General features: G+C 39.3%; 3 protein-coding genes across 4 annotated transcripts in view; 1 reads left to right on the top strand and 2 right to left on the bottom strand.

The window, feature by feature from the left end:
* LOC103720545 (dihydroceramide fatty acyl 2-hydroxylase FAH1-like) overlaps positions 1-14359 on the bottom strand; it is a 30336-nt gene extending 15977 nt beyond the window's left edge. For both annotated transcript variants that reach the window (XM_039117533.1, XM_008810296.4), the window contains exons 1-2: positions 14141-14359; positions 5884-5951 (exon numbers count right to left, since the gene is read on the bottom strand). In XM_039117533.1, coding sequence (XP_038973461.1) covers positions 5884-5934 — 51 coding nt within the window. In that variant the 5' untranslated portion in view covers positions 5935-5951; positions 14141-14359. The remainder of the gene's footprint in view (positions 1-5883; positions 5952-14140) is intronic.
* Positions 8859-10418, top strand: LOC120105237. The gene is made up of 4 exons (XM_039117519.1): positions 8859-9203; positions 9285-9745; positions 9812-10205; positions 10308-10418. The coding sequence occupies exons 1-4, from the start codon at positions 8859-8861 to the stop codon at positions 10416-10418; spliced, it is 1311 nt and encodes a 436-aa protein (XP_038973447.1).
* LOC120105236 (holotricin-3-like) lies at positions 13471-15424 on the bottom strand. The gene is made up of 2 exons (XM_039117518.1): positions 14985-15424; positions 13471-13477 (listed from the first exon to the last, which is right to left on the bottom strand). The coding sequence occupies exons 1-2, from the start codon at positions 15422-15424 to the stop codon at positions 13471-13473; spliced, it is 447 nt and encodes a 148-aa protein (XP_038973446.1).
* Positions 15425-19276: the final 3852 nt, after the last annotated feature.

Here is a 19276-nt window from a genome sequence, read left to right as displayed (position 1 = left end):
TGTTTGAGGGCTTCTTCTCTTTACTTTACTTGGTTATATTTGCTATATTTGCTTATTTGAGAAGCTTGTATTTGATTTAAACTCTTGCTCTAATATCTTGTAACTTGATTCAATCAAGGGATTGAATCAAGGGGTTAGGGTTTGTTGGTGAGCCAAAGAAAAAACCAACGTTGTAAGGTTGTGGTTGGTGAGCCTTTGGGAAAACCAACTGGGTTGATTATGAACCCGGAAAACAATCGTTGTAAGGTTGTGGTTGGTGAGCCTTTGGGAAAACCAACTGGGTTGGATTGTGAGCCCGTGAAAACAATCGGTTGGTTCTAGTCGGTGAGCCTGTGAAAACCGACTGAGTTCGTTGTGATCTCGCAAAACAACAAGTGGGGTTGTGAGCTTATAAAACAACCGACTATAATCTGAGGGATTATAGTGAAATTCCCAAGAGGTCTTGGGGAGTGGATGTAGGTGCTGGGTTGCACCGAACCACTATACATCTTTGTGTTTGTGATGCCTTATCTCTTGTATTTCATGCCTTACATTCATACTTAATTATGTAATATCTCTAGCTTTGTTTTCTATAGAGTTATAAGTGATTGTTTAGAATTTGCTTAGCTTCCTCTCCATTCTTACCATACACATAGATTAAAATTGATCATATAACTATAAGATAATTTTAGATCAATTGCACCCTAAAGCCATAGTATAATTGCTCTAGCTTAATTTTCCACTACTTTACTTATAATTGCCTTGAGCTTAAGTAAATAACATCTTATCATTCCGCTGCATTTAATTCAAAGTAAAAATTAGGGAATATAATTTTTAGAAAACCCAATTCACCCCCCCCCCCCTCTTGGGTTGTCACCTTGGGCAACATCCTTATTCATCCCAATCTAATGGAGTAGCTGAGAGAAAGAATAGAACCTTAATGGATTTGGTTAACTCTATGTTAATTAGTTCAGGTGCACCAAAAAATCTTTGGGGAGAAGCGCTAGTAACTGCATCTTATATTTTGAATAGAATTCCATTTAAACATAATGATAAAACTCCATATGAAATCTGAAAACATAGAAAACCTAACTTAAAATACTTAAAAGTGTGGGGGTGCTTAGCTAAAATAAAAATTTCAGAAAATAAAAGAAAAAAAATTGGACCCAAAACAGTAGATGCAATATTTACAGGACATGCAATTGAGAGTAATGCTAATAGATTTTTAGTGTGTAACTCTCAAATAAATGAAATTAATAACAACACCATAATGGAAGCAAGAAATGCAATCTACTTTGAAAGTATATTTTCCTTTAAAATAAGGATAAATGATCAAATAAATACCAATAATAATTTAGGGACTAGGTCTAGCAGAACCAGATTTAGATAAAAAGAAGAAGAAGAAACTGAACGTACAAGAAGTAAAAGAACTAGAGTTGAAAAGAACTTTGGAGAAGACTACTACACATTCCTAATAGAAGACTCTCTTACTTCTTTAGAAGATGCCTTGAAATCTCTAGACGCCCCCTTCTAGAAAGAAGCAATAGATAATGAAATGCAATCCATAATTCAAAACCACACTTGGAAATTGGCAGACCTACCCCAAGGAAGTAAATCCATAAGGTGTAAATCGATCTTTAAAAAAAAACTTAGGCCATATGGAACTGTAGACAAATATAAGGCTAGGTTAGTAGCCAAAGGTATTACTCAAAAATTTGGGATTGAGTTCTTTGATGTTTATGCCCCTATAGCTAGAATCACTACCATTAGGATCCTTGTTGCTTTGGCTTCCATTCAGAAGCTGGTTATTCATCAAATGGATGTTAAAACCGCTTTCTTGAATGGGGACCTAGATGAAGAGATCTACATGGACCAACCCGAAGATTTCATTGTCCCAGGTCAAGAGAAAAGGGTATGTAGGTTGATTAGATCTTTTTATGGTCTATAACAAGCCCCCAAACAATGGCACCTTAAATTTGATGAAATAATCCTAACTAATGGATTTAGAATTAATAACACAGATGAATGTATATATTATAAAAAGAAGAATAATAAAATTATAATCTTATGTCTATATGTAGATGATATCTTAGTTTTTGGAACGGATTTAGAAATTATTAATGAAGTAAAACAATTTTTATCTCTAAAATTTAACATGAAAGATTTAGGAGAAGCAGACCTAATCCTAAATACTAAAATCATAAGAAATGAATATGGAATAATTTTGTCCCAAAGCCACTATGTGGAGAAGATTCTTAAAAAAATTCACTACTCTGATTGTCATCCTATATCTACTCCCTATAATCCATCTCTTCATCTAAAGAAGAACTTAGGTGATCTAATCAATCAAAGCTTGTATGCCCAGATCATTGGTTCTTTAGGATTTCTTGCAAATTATACCAAACCTGATATTGCATACTCTGTGAACCAACTGAGTAGATATACTCATAATCCTAATAATGATCATTGGATTGCTCTAGAAAGAATTCTCAGGTGCCTTAAAGGTACCATATCTCTGGGATTACACTATTGTGGTTATCTTGCTGCTTTGAAAGGCTATAGTGATGCCAACTGGATCAGTGATACAGTTGACACCAAATCCACCACTGATTTTGTCTTCCTTTTAGCAGGTGCAGCTGTATCATGTAAGTCTACCAAACAAACTGTAGTGGCTAGGAGCACCATAGAATCTGAAATGATTGCCCTAGATACCATTAGCATTGAGGCTGAGTGGCTTAGAGATCTACTGATAGATTTACCTTTTGTGACTTCACCATTACCTTCTATATATATTCATTGTAACTGTAGATCTGCTATAGATAAATGCAATCAAAAAAATGCAAATGTGAAAATGAATAGGCACTTGAAAGTGTGTCATAAATCATTGAGATACAAATTAAAAAATAAATTGATTGCACTAAATTTTGTAAGATTTGAAAGGAATCTAGCTGATCAGTCTAGAGCAGTGGTTCTAGAGTTGTCGAGGGGGATGCGGCTAAGCCCATAAGTAAAGTCACCATGATGGTAACCCAACCTAAAAAGGTTCAATGGGTAGAATCAAGCTAGATAGGTGACTAATGAGGAGCACTATTTGTTTTTCCCATCCCTAGGGCAACAGTGCTCATAAAAAGCAAGGGTTATGTTGAGTTCACTCTTAATGAATCTGAGACTCATGAGGCAGGGTACCTACTTGCTCGTACCCTTTTTAGGATTCACCTATATGCGTGTAGTCGTGAGGCCGCGACTGTAGAAAGTGGATTGTTTCCTAATAACACACATGAAGAGATACCTGCGCATGGCCATAAAGCGCAAACCCGCTTTGAGCATGTTCACGCTATATTATGTGTGCTGTTGATGAAATCTGAGCCATGGATCAAAGTTTAAGGCATAGTCCACCTTGGCTCCACAGAGGTAATCAATTGTTACTAAGTGAAGGTTCAAACCGAAAGGTGCCTACATCTATTACATAATATAAGATACTTAGCATTTTAATTTGATTTTTTTTATTTTATTTTGATTTTAATTTTTTTAAATATTTAATTTATGTGGGGGATTATTGAATTAAATCAAATATTTTAAAATTTTGAAAACCAAATTGGTCAACGGCCAAGTGGCAAGCATCCGCGCACAAACAAGGGAGCAAACATGAAAAAATTTCCAAAAGAAGTAGGCCATGACAAGTGTCATGCATCTAGCGCAAGAGCAAGCATGGAAAGACCCCTCGAAGAAGGAAGAAAATATGGACGACCAAGATGCAATAAGCCGAAGGATCAAAGGAGCAAAGAAGACACGTCATCAATCCGCAGGAGGGGAATTTGCTTCTTTTGACACGACTGAACCTATATAAAGGGCTCTAGGGATCATTTCAAACTACAATCAAAATTTTCTCTTCTCCCTATTCCAAGAGTCTAGATAAAAAGTGCTCTAAGAATCATTGGAGAAAAAAGAAATAAAGAAAATTTTTCTTCTCCTCATAATTTTTCTAAGTTTCTTTTGAGCTATCTACAAGCGTGAACGTGATCTTCTTTCTTCCCTGGAGGCGCACTGATGGGGAAGATATGGTTCTGTATTAGGTCGTCGTATCTCTAGGAGATTTATGCCAGCAGACCCATACGTGGGAGGCATAAACTTTTCTGGGACAACGCATCAGCGTGCTTCGATCCACAGGCCATCTTCTCTCTCTTTCTTCATTTTATTATTATATTGTCAAATTAATTATTTGCTAGTTTATTTTTCTTATTTGCTGTTTTTGAATATTAGAAATATTTAATTTATCAATTATATTTGTGCATCTAGGCTAACAGAAACTACTACTTCTTCCCTGTCAGAAAAGCATATCATATCCATTTTTCTCCCACATCTAATGCGTGCATTTGACAGCCATTATCAAAGCTTTCTTAAAATCATAACCATCATTTGCTGAAACCCCGCTCCAGTAATAGATAAACATTACATTTCTTGAAACATATACGTATATATCTTGTCAGTTTTTAATAATAATGAACTGTCTTTGGATTTATAACAATTCATCCACAGGAGACTTCTAATCAGTGGGATCAAATTGATTATACTCATTGAATATACAAATATAAAGGAGAAATAAAACGTATAGAAACATAGATAAAAGCAAACATCAGAGGCAACAAAAACTATATATGCATATATCATGTACAAAAAGGCTGTCAAATGTTGAATATTTAGTATATGTGAAAATGTTGCATGGAAAATATTTCGGAGCTAAACATCTACTGCCCATCATTTCTCAAAATTGGTAAAAATAGGATGAATTAGCAAATAACAAGGGTCTCTGATTTTGATACAAACAGTGCATTCTCCAAATTCTTGGCACCATTTAAAATTCTAACTTTCCCTTATGGTCCTCCCACCCATTCCAATCGCCGGTCTGTAAAACATTTGTCACCATCATCAACCAAAAAGTGACAAAACCAATTGACCAGTTGACAGGGAGATAGGACTTGACTAACAAACACTGTTTTCTCCTAATGTCATGAGTCTCACAAAAAATATTTCCAGAAAGCACCTACACAATTTTGCAAACAGAAGCTTGACCAAAAGGTAGCTCTGTGGGCATGGTTATTTCATTCAGTGCTACGCAAAGCAAGCAGGAAAGTTACCACAAGTTCATCTGAATGAATATTAAGGATGTTACTAAACAGAAAGACCATAAAAAATTTCCATTCTACACTCTAAATTCATAAGAAAAAGGAAAACCCCTAATCATAACACATGTAAATCACCACCCTCCAAGCTACTGCTTGCCGTGCCATAAATATATCATATTACCCCCATTGCAAACAGCATTAATTCAACAGCACAATTTATAAATCAACTTGATAAAAATAATGCATGAGTACGCTACGCAACCAGTCACAATGTTCATTCATCTACATCGTTTAATGTGGGAGTTGATGCAATAAACAGGAAAGAAATGATCAGCTAAAGAAGAGAAAAAGTAGACATAACAACTTCAAAAATAACTCATGAAGATATAATATAATGTGCTTGGCAGTCTTGCCATTCTCATATATGAATGTTTTTCTGAATAATTGTTTTCTTTGTTTCTCTCATGAATTTTTTTTGTACAGGTTGACATAGCTTGAAAAAGAAATGTAGCATGAAAGTATTTGAATAAGTTCGATCTGTTATTAGTACCATTAAAGGTTGAAAGAAACTTACCTTAATTGGATGCAAATATATACTACAGGAATACATGATAAAAATATATGTTGATTTACTTAAAAATGTCTGAGACATTGATTGCCACTTCCTACCCCTTTTTACTACTCAACAATATCAATCAATGTAAATCGTTGACATTGTGTCTCCTAAGTACAGCAACTCAAAGTTATCAGCATAGAAGCTTGTTCGACCATGAAATCTTACTTGAAAAACAAGAGGCTTGCTCAAGTCCACATTGAACTTTTGTGCAACCATCTTCGTGTTCTTATGAACTGCAATTACATAAAACAAAATTGTAAATAACATGAAAATGTATAGCAAGCCGATAAAAGATTATTATGAAGAAACCGACTTACAAACCAAAGAACTAATTACAAGCAACAGGACAAAAAGCTTTGACATATTGTGTTTCGGCAATTATCTTTTTTGAACAAATCTCAACAGAAAAATATATGAGAAAAAAAAAGGAATTTATGCAGACTATCCGAGTCAAAGATAGATGAGGGTCACAGAACTAATATCTAAGTGTTTGATATGATCTCCAAGGTGTAAAACACTTGTAAACAAAAGAGCTATTCTATTTGGAGGCCGAATGCCTGTGGATGAAGTATGTCTGAATTAATAGTTCAAATGGGGACTGTGAGATGCGGGCTGAAGTCGGCAGCCCAGCCGACTTCAGCCCGACTCTTCTTTTGGGAAGAGCCGGAACAGACGATTGCGATGGCGACCCTCTCCGGCTCCTCCGGGGACAAACGGGGCAAGGGCGCCGCGGGTATCCCATGGCACCCCCCCTCCAGTCAATCCGCGGCCGTGGATTTCGCTCGACCGCCACGATTTTCATGGCGGAGAGCCGTTACGAAGGGATGATAAAAATCCCTCTTTTCCTTCCCAGATCACCACCGAGCCTCTCTCCTTCCTCTCCTCCCTCTCCTCTCCCTCTCCTTCCTCTGTTCTTACCTCCCGAGTGATTGGCGTGTCTTTCCGACCGAGCGTCATCTGGATTCCTCTTGCGGCCTTCCCCTGTTCTGAGATCCATCCTCTCGGTTCCGAGCACTGCAACCGCCGCCGCTTGTCCACCGGATCGAGCAGCCGTGGCCAGGATCTGCCTCTCCGCCACTCACCGGTAAGCCCTCTGCCCTTTTGCTCTTCGATCTAGTCGAATCAAGCATGGCTTTTCTCCCTTTGTTTTGGCCCCAAACTGAGACCACTATCGGTCTCTTCCTCCCCGTCAGTCACCGCCGCAACCGCCGGCCGCCGCAGCGGCCGGCTGGCCGTCGACTGAGGGGTGGCCTCCGGCCACCCATGCCGGCCACCCAACCAGCCCTCTCCCCTCTCCCCTCTCCCCTCTCCCTTCTTTCGGTATCCATCTCCCCTATCCATAGGGAGTTTGGGGAAGATGAAAGCCCATTGTGGGCCGAACTGGGCCAACTTAGGCCCTGTTCACTGTGGGCTCAACTTGGGCCCAGACCCGAATCCAAAATCTGAAATCCGAACCCAAAATCCAGTTCAGACCCGAAACCCGGAACCCAGAACCCGAAACTCGGAATCCGAAACCCAAAGTTGTTTGGCCAATAAATGGAATTTTGCAGTTAAGCCCTTGATAGTGTGTTATTTCACAAAAAGGTCTTCTGCAATTTATATTTGATTCCTAAAAGAAAGATTTATTACATAAAACTCCTCAAATATATTTATTTGGTCCTTTTTCTAGATTTTATTACAGAACGGTGCTATGTAATTAGACATTGGTCCCTAAAACGAATTTTTATTGCATAAATGAACAAATTAGAGGCCAACCTTGGGAGGACCCTACTGGGCCGAGTCTATGCGGGCCCATTGGGCCGTGTCCGATGTGGGCCTTATGGGCTATGTTCATTATGGACCAACTCTGGGCCCTGTTGGGCCGTGCCCAGTAGTATTATTTCTAGATTTTGATTAGCTCTGAAATTAACAAGGAATTAATTAAATTTAAACAGGTGAACATGATCCGCCTATCTGAAGTAGGGATTAAGCGAGAAGAGGTAAGTAACTTAATACTTCAAGTGTGATTTTCAAATTATTTGATAAACTGATTAAGTTTTGACATATATTTTGTATTCAGTAAAATGAGTTAGGCATGTTAAATTTTATTTGAAAATCATGTTATATGCTCTGAAATCCATGAAATATGATTAGACAGTTTATGAAATATATTTTTGTATATATGCATTCTCAGCATGGCTATGACCTGTTCTGTTCTGCTCTGGCCCCGCCAATGAAGATTATACATTGGACCTGTCGACTTGTAATCTGTGAGGAACCGGTTTCGACACTGCGACATCGGTGATTAGAATAGTGGTTTCTGGACACCGTTGCCACCGGTGACTAACAATAGTAGTTTCTAGCACTCTGTGCAACCCATGCCACTGGGTTACGTGGTCGTAGCCTATTATGTTGAGATTATGATATCAGAGTTTTTGTAAAAATGATAATAAATTTTGGAAAGAGAAAAATGATGTTATTTGTAATTTATTTCCAGTCATTATTTTGTATTTTGATCTGATATAATTTGACCCCACTCTGGGGTATTTTGTTGCTTATTGGGCTAGTGTAGCTCATTATTCTTTTTTCTCTATTTTTCAGATCTAGAGACTTGATCGTACGGGATTGGGGGAGTGCGTTAGATTTTTCGATAATTTCTTCAGTTATTGGCATTTCAGTTAGATTAGTTTGGACATTTGAATTATGTTAGCAAATGTTATTTTGAAATTTTGTAAGACTGCTTTTGAATGACTTTAAGTATTTTTGTCAATTTTAAGCATCTGTGATTAACCCTTAAATAAGTTTTGAACATCTGTATTTGCTCCGATATGTTCCGATGCCTTGCACGCCTGTGCGGCCCGCCGTACGGGCGTGCGGCGTCTGCCAAGCTCCGGGCTCGGGGCGTGACAGATTTGGTGGTATTAGAGCTCAGATTAAGATCACTAGGGACCATAAGTGAAATAGTCATATTTGAGCCTAAATTTTAGGATTCTTAGAATTCGTTGGAAAGGTTGAGAGATGGGTAGGAACTAAATAAGAGGATAATGTTATTTGTTTTTGTTAACTATTATGTATTATTATTGTGTTTGGATAAATTTAAAACATTTATATATTTTCACCAAAAGAGAATGCTGCCTCGCCGTGTCCGTAGCTTGAATCAGATGGCTGGGGGCTCTCGGGGAAGAGCCCCTACTAACCAAACGGGCGAGGCATCGCATAGCTCAGGGCTCCGGGGTCAATCAACTCCAGAAACTGTTGCCGGAAATCAAACTTGGGTGCTCGAGCTGATCGAAGAGGTCATCGGGTTAGTACGCCAACAAAGGCAACAACCTCAGCAACTAGTCCAGCAGGATGTTGCTCCTCCTGAGCAAAGAAGGATTATAGCTGAATTCAAAAGAATGGCTCCTTCAGCTTTTAAGGGCACCACTAGTCCTCAAGAGGCCCAAGCTTGGATAGATAAAATGGAGAAAGCCTTCAGGGCAATGGAATGCATTGATGAAGAAAAGGTCAGATTTGCCACCTATATGGTCCAGGACCGAGCTCATCATTGGTGGATATCTGTGGAGCGCACATTGGCACCTGAGCAGGAGGCACTTACCTGGCAGAGATTCCGCACAGCATTCTACTCCAAGTATTTTCCCGCCATGAGTGAGCTAGAGCGGGAATTTCTCAATCTGAATCAAGAAACTATGACTGTGGATAAGTATGAGGCCGAGTTTGACAGGCTATCTCGATTTGCTCCCACCCTCGTCATGGATGCAGAGTCCCGAATGTGGAGATTTGAAGAAGGATTGAAGCCTCACTTACGTCGAGGTTTGGCCGCAGTGCACTCAGCAAACTATGATGACTTGGTAGATAGGGCCAAGAATATGAAAATTGTCTGGAAGGAAACACAAGAGTCAAAAGATAGAATACAAAAGAAGAGGAGCAGAGATGATGATACTCATAGTGGACAGAATTCTAGCAAGACTGCAAAATCTCATAACCAATCTTGCCAATCAGGGAAGCAAGGATCTTATGGAAAGACTACTCAACAAGAGAAGCCTAAGTGTGATGCATGCGGTGGTATGCATAAGACTGAACACTGTAGATGATTATCCGGTGCTTGCTTCAGATGCGGTCAGCGGGGTCATAAGGTAGTTGAGTATCCTCAACAGGACCTTCGATCAGTTCAGAGACCTCAAACTACAAGAACCCAGCAAGTGCAAGCTTCTCCTGCTCTAGCTCAGTCAGCTCAGCCTTCTTCTCCTAAGCAGCAGAAAGGAGGGAGACCACGCACACCGGGTTGTATTTATGTACTGACTCAGCAGGATGCTCAGGCATCCAACACTGTGATGTCAGGTACATTGCTAGTTGCTTCTGTTTATGCTCATACACTATATGATTCTGGTGCTACGCATTTCTTTGTGTCATCTACATTTATGCGAAAACATGACCTGCTTTGTGTGCCATTAGAGTATGATTTGCATGTTAGCACCCCCGCCGGGAATGGGATGATCGGTAATCAGGTCTGCAAAACTTGTCCAGCGTAGATGGTAGGTAGAGACTTGCCTACTGATTTGATAGTTACAGATATGCATGACTTTGGCATAATTCTCGTTATGGACTAGTTAGCATCACACTTTGCTATCATTAACTGTAATGAAAAGCAGATAAAATTTCAGATCCCTGGAGACACTGAATTTAGCTTCGTAGGTAGTGGTGCTTATACTTCTTCTTGAGTTGTCTCTGCTATGCAATTTAAGCGGCTACTCAAAAAGGGGAGTATGGCGTATATCGCCATAGTAGTTGACACTAGACAGATCAAAGATTGGAACATATTTCAGTAGTAAATGAATATATGTATCCATTGTTTTCGATAGGAAAACTCAGTCTGCGCTATGTGGGCCCTTTCGAGATCCTGAAAAGAGTAGGAGCTGTCGCATACAAATTGGCACTCCCACCTTCACTATCTGGAGTTCACAATGTTTTTCATGTTTTAATGTTAAGAAAGTATATTCCAGATATGAGCCATGTGGTAGAAGTGACTCTCCTGCAACTTAGAGAAGATTTGAAATATCCTGAGCAGCCTCTACGTGTAGTTGATAGAAGAGAACAAGCGTTGAGGAGGCGCACGATTCCTTATGCTAAGATCCAATGGAGCAATCACTCAGAACGCGATGCTACGTGGGAACTTGAGGACGAGATGAAGGCAAAATATCCAGATCTTTTTGCAAACCGAGATATGTTAAATTTCGAGGATGAAATTTTTCTAAGAGGGAGAGAATGTGAATACGGGCTGAAGTCGGCAGCCCCAGTCGACTTCAGCCCGACTCTTCTTTTGGGAAGAGCCAGAACAGAGGATCGCGATAGCGATCCTCTCCGGCTCCTCCGGGGACAAACGGGGCAAGGGCGCTGCGGGTATCCCGCGGCACCCCCCCTCCAGTCAATCCGCGGCCAACCACGGCCGCGGATTTTGCTCAACCGCCGCGATTTTCGCAGTGGAGAGCCGTTAAGAGGGGATGATAAAAACTTCTCTTTTCCTTTCCAGATCACCATCGAGCCCCTCTCTTTCCTCTCCTCCCTCTCCTCTCCCTCTCCTTCCTCTGTTTTTACCTTCCGAGTGATTGGCGTGTCTTTTCGACCGAGCATCGTCCGGATTCCTCTTGCGGCCTTCCCCTGTTCTGAGATCCATCCTCTCGGTTCCGAGCATTGCAACCGCCACCGCTTGTCCACCGGATCGAGCAGCCGTGGCCAGAATCTGCCTCTCCGCCACTCACCAGTAAGCCCTCTGCCCTTTTGCTCTTCGATCTAGTCGAATCAAGCATGGCTTTTCTCCCTTTGTTTTGGCCCCAAACCGAGACCACTCTCGGTCTCTTCCTCCCCATCAGTCACTGCCGCAACCGCCAGCTGCCACAGCGGCCGGCTGGCCGTCGACTGAGGGGTGGCCTCCGGCCACCCAACCAGCCCTCTCCCCTATCCTCTCTTCCTTCTTTTGGTTTCCATCTCCCCTGTCCATGGGGAGTTTGGGGAAGATGAAGGCCTATCATGGGCCGAACTGGGCCAACTTAGGCCCGGTTCACTGTGGGCTCAACTTGGGCCCAGATCCGAATCCAAAATCTGAAACCCGAACCTAAAAACCAGTTCAGACCTAAAATCCGAATCCCGGAACCCGGAACCCGAAGTTGTTTGGCTAATAAATGAAATTTTTCTATTAAGCCCTTGATAGTATGTTATTTCACAAAAAGGTCTTCTACAATTTATATTTGATTCCTATAAGAAAGATTTTTTACATAAAGCTCCTCAAATATATTTATTTGGTCCTTTTTCTCGATTTTTATTATGGAACGGTGCTATGTAATTAGACATTGGTCCCTGAAACGAATTTTTATTGCATAAATGAACAAATTAGAGGCCAACCTTGGGAGGGCCCTATTGGGCCGAGTCTATGCGGGCCCATTGGGCCGTATCCGATGTGGGCCCTATCGGGCCATGTTCATTATGGACCAACTCTGGACCCTGTTGGGCCGTGCCCAGTAGTATTATTTCTGAATTTTGATTAGCTCTGAAATTAACAAGGAATTAATTAAATTTAAACAGGTGAACCTGATCCGCCTATCTGAAGTAGGGATTAAGCGAAAAGAGGTAAGTAACTTAATACTTCAAGTGTGATTTTCAAATTATTTGATAAACTGATTAAGTTTTGACATATGTTTTGTATTCAGTAAAATGGGTCAGGCATGTTAAATTTTATTTGAAAATCATATTATATGCTCTAAAATCCGTGAAATATGATGGGACAGTTTATGAAATATATTTTTGTATATATGCATTCTTAGCATGGCTATGACTTGTTATGTTCTGTTATGGCCCCGCTAATGGGGATTATACGTTGGACTTGTCGACTTGTAATCTGTGAGGAACCTGTTTCGACACTGCGCCACTGATGATTAAAATAGTGGTTTCTGGACACCGTTGCCACCAGTGACTAACAATAGTGGTTTCTGGCACTCTGTGCAACCCATGCTATTGGGTTACGTGGTCGTAGCCTATTATGTTGAGATTATGATATCAGAGTTTTTGTAAAAATAATAATAAGTTTTGGAAAGAGAAAATTGATGTTATTTATGATTTATTTCCAGTCATTATTTTGTATTTTGATCTGATATGCTTTGACCCCACTCTGGGGTATTTTGTTGCTTATTGGGCTAGTGTAGCTAATTATTTTTTTTCTCTATTTTTCGAATCCAAAGACTTGATTGTATGGGATTGGGGGAGTGTGTTAGATTTTCCGATAATTTCTTCAGTTATTGGCATTTCAGTTAGACTAGTTTGGACATTTGAATTATGTTAGCAAATGTTATTTTGAAATTTTGTAACACTGCTTTTGAATGACTTTAAGTATTTTTGTCCATTTTAAGCATTTGTGTTTAACCCTTAAATAAGTTTTGAACATCTGTATTTGTTCCGATATGTTCCGATGCCTTGCACGCCTGTGCAGCCCGCCGTACGGGCGTGCGGCGTCTACCGCACTTCGGGCTCGGGGCGTGACAATGACATTCTAATTTCGGAATGACTTGATGAATAGGCATAGAATCTTCAATATCATATGATTTTTTGCATACGCATTGTATTTTATACCTTGTAGATCATATCCAATGATTTAGATTTTCGTTTTTGTGATCCTCATTCATGGAACTTTAATAGATTGTTTTTCTCTTCCACCCCGTATGTATGGTTTTCAATCTACCAAATTTATCCAGAAAATGGGAGAAACAGTCTATATTTCAATATTCATTCACTACAGAAACCATTAAAACATGTAAAGTTAGATAATTGATCCAGCATGCAAGAAAAAACTAAAAAATTCGCTACGAAACCCAGACTTAGCCTGGGATCCAACTTAGAGCGACTAGAAAAGAGGCATTTCTAACATAAGATTTAAGAATGCCAACGAGGGACGCCTTCCAAGGCATAAAAAATGGCCCGAAATCCAATAAATAGTTCTCCAGACATTCATATATGTTTCAACATAAAAATAGAATTAGAAGAACGAGCAAAATGTATGCAGAAAATCATGTAATTCAACCAAACAGCAGAACAGTATCACGAAAACAAAATCATTGTTACAAGAAAAGCAAGTATTCGATAAGCTTATAGTTAAAAAAAAAACCTGCGAAAAATCCGTTCTTTACATCAAGGACCAACATAGATCAACAAGAAATAACCCACTTTGGCGTAATTCTAGCCTAATCACATCAAAGACTCAACAAATGCAACAATGGCGCATCAAAAACCAATTAAGCCCAGGAAACCAACAAGAGCAACAGATCTCCGCCGCAAAACCATCCCAAAAACACCAACCCGCTCCGAGCCCCAAAGATACACAACCAGATCTCAGAATCATCCCGAAAAGGCAAAGAAAATGCACGAAATTCACTAAACAAGGACCAAAACCTCGCACCTGAAAGCTCCCCACGATTGGTTTGGCCCCCTCTGAAGCCCTGGGATCGAACTCAGAAGGGGATCTCCTCCTCTCCGTGGGCGGAGCGAGCGCGGAGAGGAGAGGGAGAGATAAAGGAGAGACAAGGGAATTCTTTTATTAAAGAAAATTTCTTCCCGTTTCTTCCGCCAATATCCGTAGAATTTAAAAACTGGCGAGCGAATGGGATTGTCGTCAATCGGAGCGGGAAGAACGGGTGAGCGCCGGGCCGCTCGTGGGGACATGCTGCTGCCACGTCAGCGAAGATTTTTGGGAGACCCGATTGGGTAATATATTACCGGTTATATAAGGGCAGATAATGTTTCCGAAGGCTCCAAGCGGATGATAAATTTTCGGTTTTGAGGACATCTGATTTTTTGGATGAATGTGATTAAGGCCTCGTATACTATAGCATAATAATGAAATATAATATTATTATAATATAGTAATATAACATTGTATACTATAGCATAATAATTTAATATAATATTAAATTATTTAACATAACATATCAATGTATTATGATATAATGCAGTATAATATTATATTTATAGTATAATACAATAATAAAAGTATAAAATATTATAATTATTAGCGTAAATTAATTTTTCTCGCTTCTGATGACTATTTATCTCTCTAACAAATTTTCTAACTAGGTGATAAAATTAGTTAAACAATTAATAATATTTATTTTTATTATTTATTTATTATTTTTTTTTCTTCTTTTTTTTCTTTTTTCTATTTTTCTATTCTTTTTCTTTTTTCTTTTTCTTTTCTTTTCCTTCTCTTCTTTCTTCTTCTTCCTTTCCGAAGCTTCTCCCCAAACCCGCCACCAACCACCTCGCCAAATTCCACCGCCACCCCGCCGTACTCCCCCAGCCCACCTCCATTCTCCTCTGTCCCTCCGCCACCAATGCCGCCTCCCTCTCCCTCTCCCTCTCCCTCTCCCTGCTCTCCCCCCGATCCTCCAACCCTAACCTCTCCGTGCTCTCGTTCCCCCTCCGCGGCCGCCGACGGCAAGGCCTCGTAAGCGAAGGGGCGTTCGGAGGAGGCCACGACGACGAGTCCAGCTAGGCCGAACCCAGCAGCAGAGAAGAGGGGACCGTCGGCCTCGGCGAAGGAGGGGTGGAGGCATAGGAGGCCGAGAGAGTGGAGGAGGCAGAGGAGGAGGGAGCGAAGGTAGGAGACCCACCCGGTGGCCGCCACAGCGAGAAGGATCGGGATGGAATCGCTGGAGGCGTCGTGGAGTCGGTTCGAGAGCCCCATTTCTTCCCCCCTTCTCCCTTCCTTCTTTTAATTTAATTTCTTTCTTAATTTTACAAAGTGAAGAATCGGGAGAAAGAAAGAGGGAGAAGAGATGAAGGGCGTTGGGGGCGATGGCGGAGGAGAGGGAGAGGGCCTTGAGGGTGGCATTGAAGAGGGGAAGGGAGGGGGGTGGGTGGGAAAGGAAGAGGTAGCGGGATGGAGGGTTTTGGAAGGAAAAAAGGCTTTTTAAATATAAAAATTTTGGTCAAAAAAATAGCTTTCCGACAAAGTTCAAAACAGTTTTTTCAGAAAGCTCCAAAATGGAGCTTTTTCCAAAAAGCTGGTTTTAGCTTTCTAGAAGAGCTAAAACCGCTTTTCGAAATTTTTACCAAATATCTTTTTTAATCCGAAAGTACTTTTGGAGGGCCAGAAAGTACTTTTTGGCCCTCCAAAAGCTCCTCCAAAAGGAGCCTAAATACTGCTACATATCACTGGTCCATTCATCTCTAAATTTAGAAATATGAACATGTAAAATCCAGACTTGAACTCGCAATGTTTGAACATGCCAACCAAACAACCACCACAAGATTTGGCTATTTTTGATTTAAAATAAATTTATAATTTTTTTTAATTTTGAAAATATCAACAGCCACTCGATGTTGTGCATGATGAGAAATACTATCAGTGAGTTCAGATCTCTATGGTATACTAAGATGCATGTTTTGCATTATCGAGAATGGTGTATGCTCGAATGGACGATACATCATCTATCTTGAAGATGGAGATGATGCAATATAAGGTGTAGCCAGTAGGTACCAGTTAGATCATACCAAATTTCGTAGGAGCTAGCAGATTCACAAGCAAAAACTTCAACAAATAAATATTTGATTTTTCATCATATTTTATCAAAAAAATTTCATTGGAGATAATATAGCCCAATTTCTTTATTTATAATAAAATAATTCTAGCTTGTTTTCCTATTTTAAGAATAATTTTATACCAAATTTAATCCATGAATTCGGTTAGACCTCATATCCTCTATATATATGTCTGAAATATTGTATGGATAGTTTTTTGATATATTAATAGAATTTGTCGAAGAAAACTTCCTTCGCTAAATGAAAACTCTTCAATCCAGTTTTTACTATTTAAACTAAATCGCTCTTCACACTTCTCACCGCATCATAACGGCTATCGCACATTTTTAAACCCTGCAAAATATAGGTGGCGTGCCAAATAAGATAAGTTGAGAGATGAACGACAACCATTTATCCCTAAGATGGGCGACGTGTCATCCATCCAAGCATGCGCCAACATTAATGTTGCAAAATATTCATTATAGAGGATCTGAGTCGATATCACAACGAGTACTACCAATCACCACCTTCTGCAGGAAACTAGTCCAATTTTGAATGAATGTTATTAAATTACTGCTATAATCAGTGCTGGCCGGTTAAAATTGCTTTTGATTGAAGATGCAGTTGGTTGATGATATTTTCTGAAGTAGAGACAATACTCCAATTTAACATTCAAAGCTAGTTTATTTCCATGGTTCAATGTTGGTCTCTCTAATAGATAATTGCCACATCTAATATATATCTTAACAGGATCAATATTCTTTAACCAGATATTAATCTCTTTAATGAGTCAGTCACATGAACTTGGTCATGCGTCCAATCACAAACACACACACGCACGTGCACACGCGCACAGGCACACCCCTGTGACATGTATGATTGCACTAATGAATAGCCTCTCATTTAGCTTGTAAGCCATTTGCTGCCACTTGCGAGCAAGCTTTGTTGCACACCCTTGTGGCCCAGAAGTGTTGGAAATATAAATCCAATTTGATGGGTGCTTTAGTCTTTCTGTTTTATAGCATCCTATGTAATGCTTTGATCTTTTTAGGTGCTTAAAAGTTCTTTTGCTTTGGTCCCGTTTTATTGAAACGAAAAGAGAGAGAGCCCAGCCTATGATTCTTGTATGGTGAGGGTACTGTTGAGTTTCTGAAATAGAAAAGAGAGTGGTGAGAGATTGGTAGGAGATGTCCCAAAAGCAGCTGATTTTATGTATGAAAGAAAGAGGATTTTAAGGAAAAAATCATTTTCTAGTTGCTAGTTGTCTGCACCTTTGTAAGTCATATTTTTTCAGTTTTTATTATGGAAATGAAGTGATTTTAAAGTGAGATTCAGCCAATCTTGTGTGTCCCTATTCAGATATATTTTTCATTGCTTTTTAGTCTCATTTGCTTGCAACTTTTATCCATTTAGCTCCAACAAAATTGGTATCATTGCAAGGTGTGGTTATTTGATGGTTGTTTTTGCACTCCGCTTGCACCTAGGGTTTAAAATTAGAATTTTTTGGAGAGCATTGAATTTGAGCTTGAAATTTGTGCAATCTTTAATTAAAATTGAGAATATTGTTCTTCCCCTTCAACTCCATAGATTAACTAAGGAGAATTATGATCGTTGGAGCATTCAAATCAAGGTTTTGTTAGAATCTCTAAGTTTATGGGAGATACTTGAACTAGGGTGTAAGGTATCTAGCTGATGTCATCGCTGCTCCTGCATCACTAGCTCACCACAAGAAGAAACGAGGCTCACTGAAGATCAAAGAAATATTTTCAGAGAGTCAAAGAAGAGAGATAAAAATCATTATTTGCTCTCTACCAAGCCATTGTTGAAGCTAATTTTGAAAAATTTCTGATGCCAAATCTAAAAAGGAGTTATGGAAAAATTCGAAAGAATGTCCATAGGGATGTTGAGAAAGTTATGAAACTGAGGCTGCAAATCTTGAGAAGTGAATTTGAGAAGTTGAGCATGAATGAATCGGAGTCCATTTTAGATTATTTTTTAGGAGTGCTGTCAATTTTAAATAAAATAAAAAAATGGAGAGAAGATTAATGATGTTAGGGTAATAAAGGAAATTTTGCATTCATTGACTCCAAAATTTGAGCATGTGATAGTGGTCATTGAAGAAACCAAAGACTTAATCATCCTAACAAATGATCACTTGATAAGAATGCTACAAATTCATTCTAGCTCTTTAAAGCATGATTTGAAATTGAGTAAGAAGATTTCTAACTCTTTAGAGCAAGCTCTACAATCCAAGCTCTCCTTGCAAGATGTTATGGAAGAATGTTATATTTCTAGTACTCAAAGAGATAGTGGTAGAAGATATGAGAACTGAGGAAGAGGTTATAGAGGATGTGAAGCCTAGGTTATGGGAACCAAAGAAAAGGTTTTAGCAATCAAGGAAAAGGTTCATATTATAGAGGAAGAGGTAGAAGCAAGGTTCACCATCCCAATACCAAATCTCGTACCGGTACCATCTTATTATAGTATCAATACATGGTACGATACAAGGTGATAAGGCATATCGAGAATCAATATAGTACAAGATTGTATATTGGTTCGGTACCGATACGGTACGATACCTACCAATATGGCAAATCTTAGGTGAAAAGTATCATAGAAGAAGCTAATTCTCATTCCCTCTAAGAAGGAGGTCTAGAGGCAATTTCACTTATCATTCTAATCAACAAGGCTTTGACAAGAAGAATGTGTAATACTTCAATTTTCACAGATATAGAAACTATAACAATGAATATTGGGCAAAACAAGACAATGATTTTTTTTTTCACTACTAGTGCAAGCAACCACATGATAGGGAAGAAGGAATTATTTACTGACTTGGATGAATGTGTGCAAGGCTATTTACTTTCGGTGACAACTCCAAAATTTTGATGCAAGATAAAAATTATATTCTCATCAAACTCAAGAATAGCAATCATAATTTTATTTCTGATGGTTGTTATATGTTCCAAACTTGCATAGATATCTTTTGAGCTTGGGTAAACTTTTGGAAGAAAAA

This window comes from Phoenix dactylifera, unplaced genomic scaffold (assembly GCF_009389715.1).
Source record: "Phoenix dactylifera cultivar Barhee BC4 unplaced genomic scaffold, palm_55x_up_171113_PBpolish2nd_filt_p 000240F, whole genome shotgun sequence".
NCBI classification, from domain to species: domain Eukaryota; kingdom Viridiplantae; phylum Streptophyta; class Magnoliopsida; order Arecales; family Arecaceae; genus Phoenix; species Phoenix dactylifera.
This window is presented reverse-complemented; position numbering and strand designations above follow the sequence as displayed.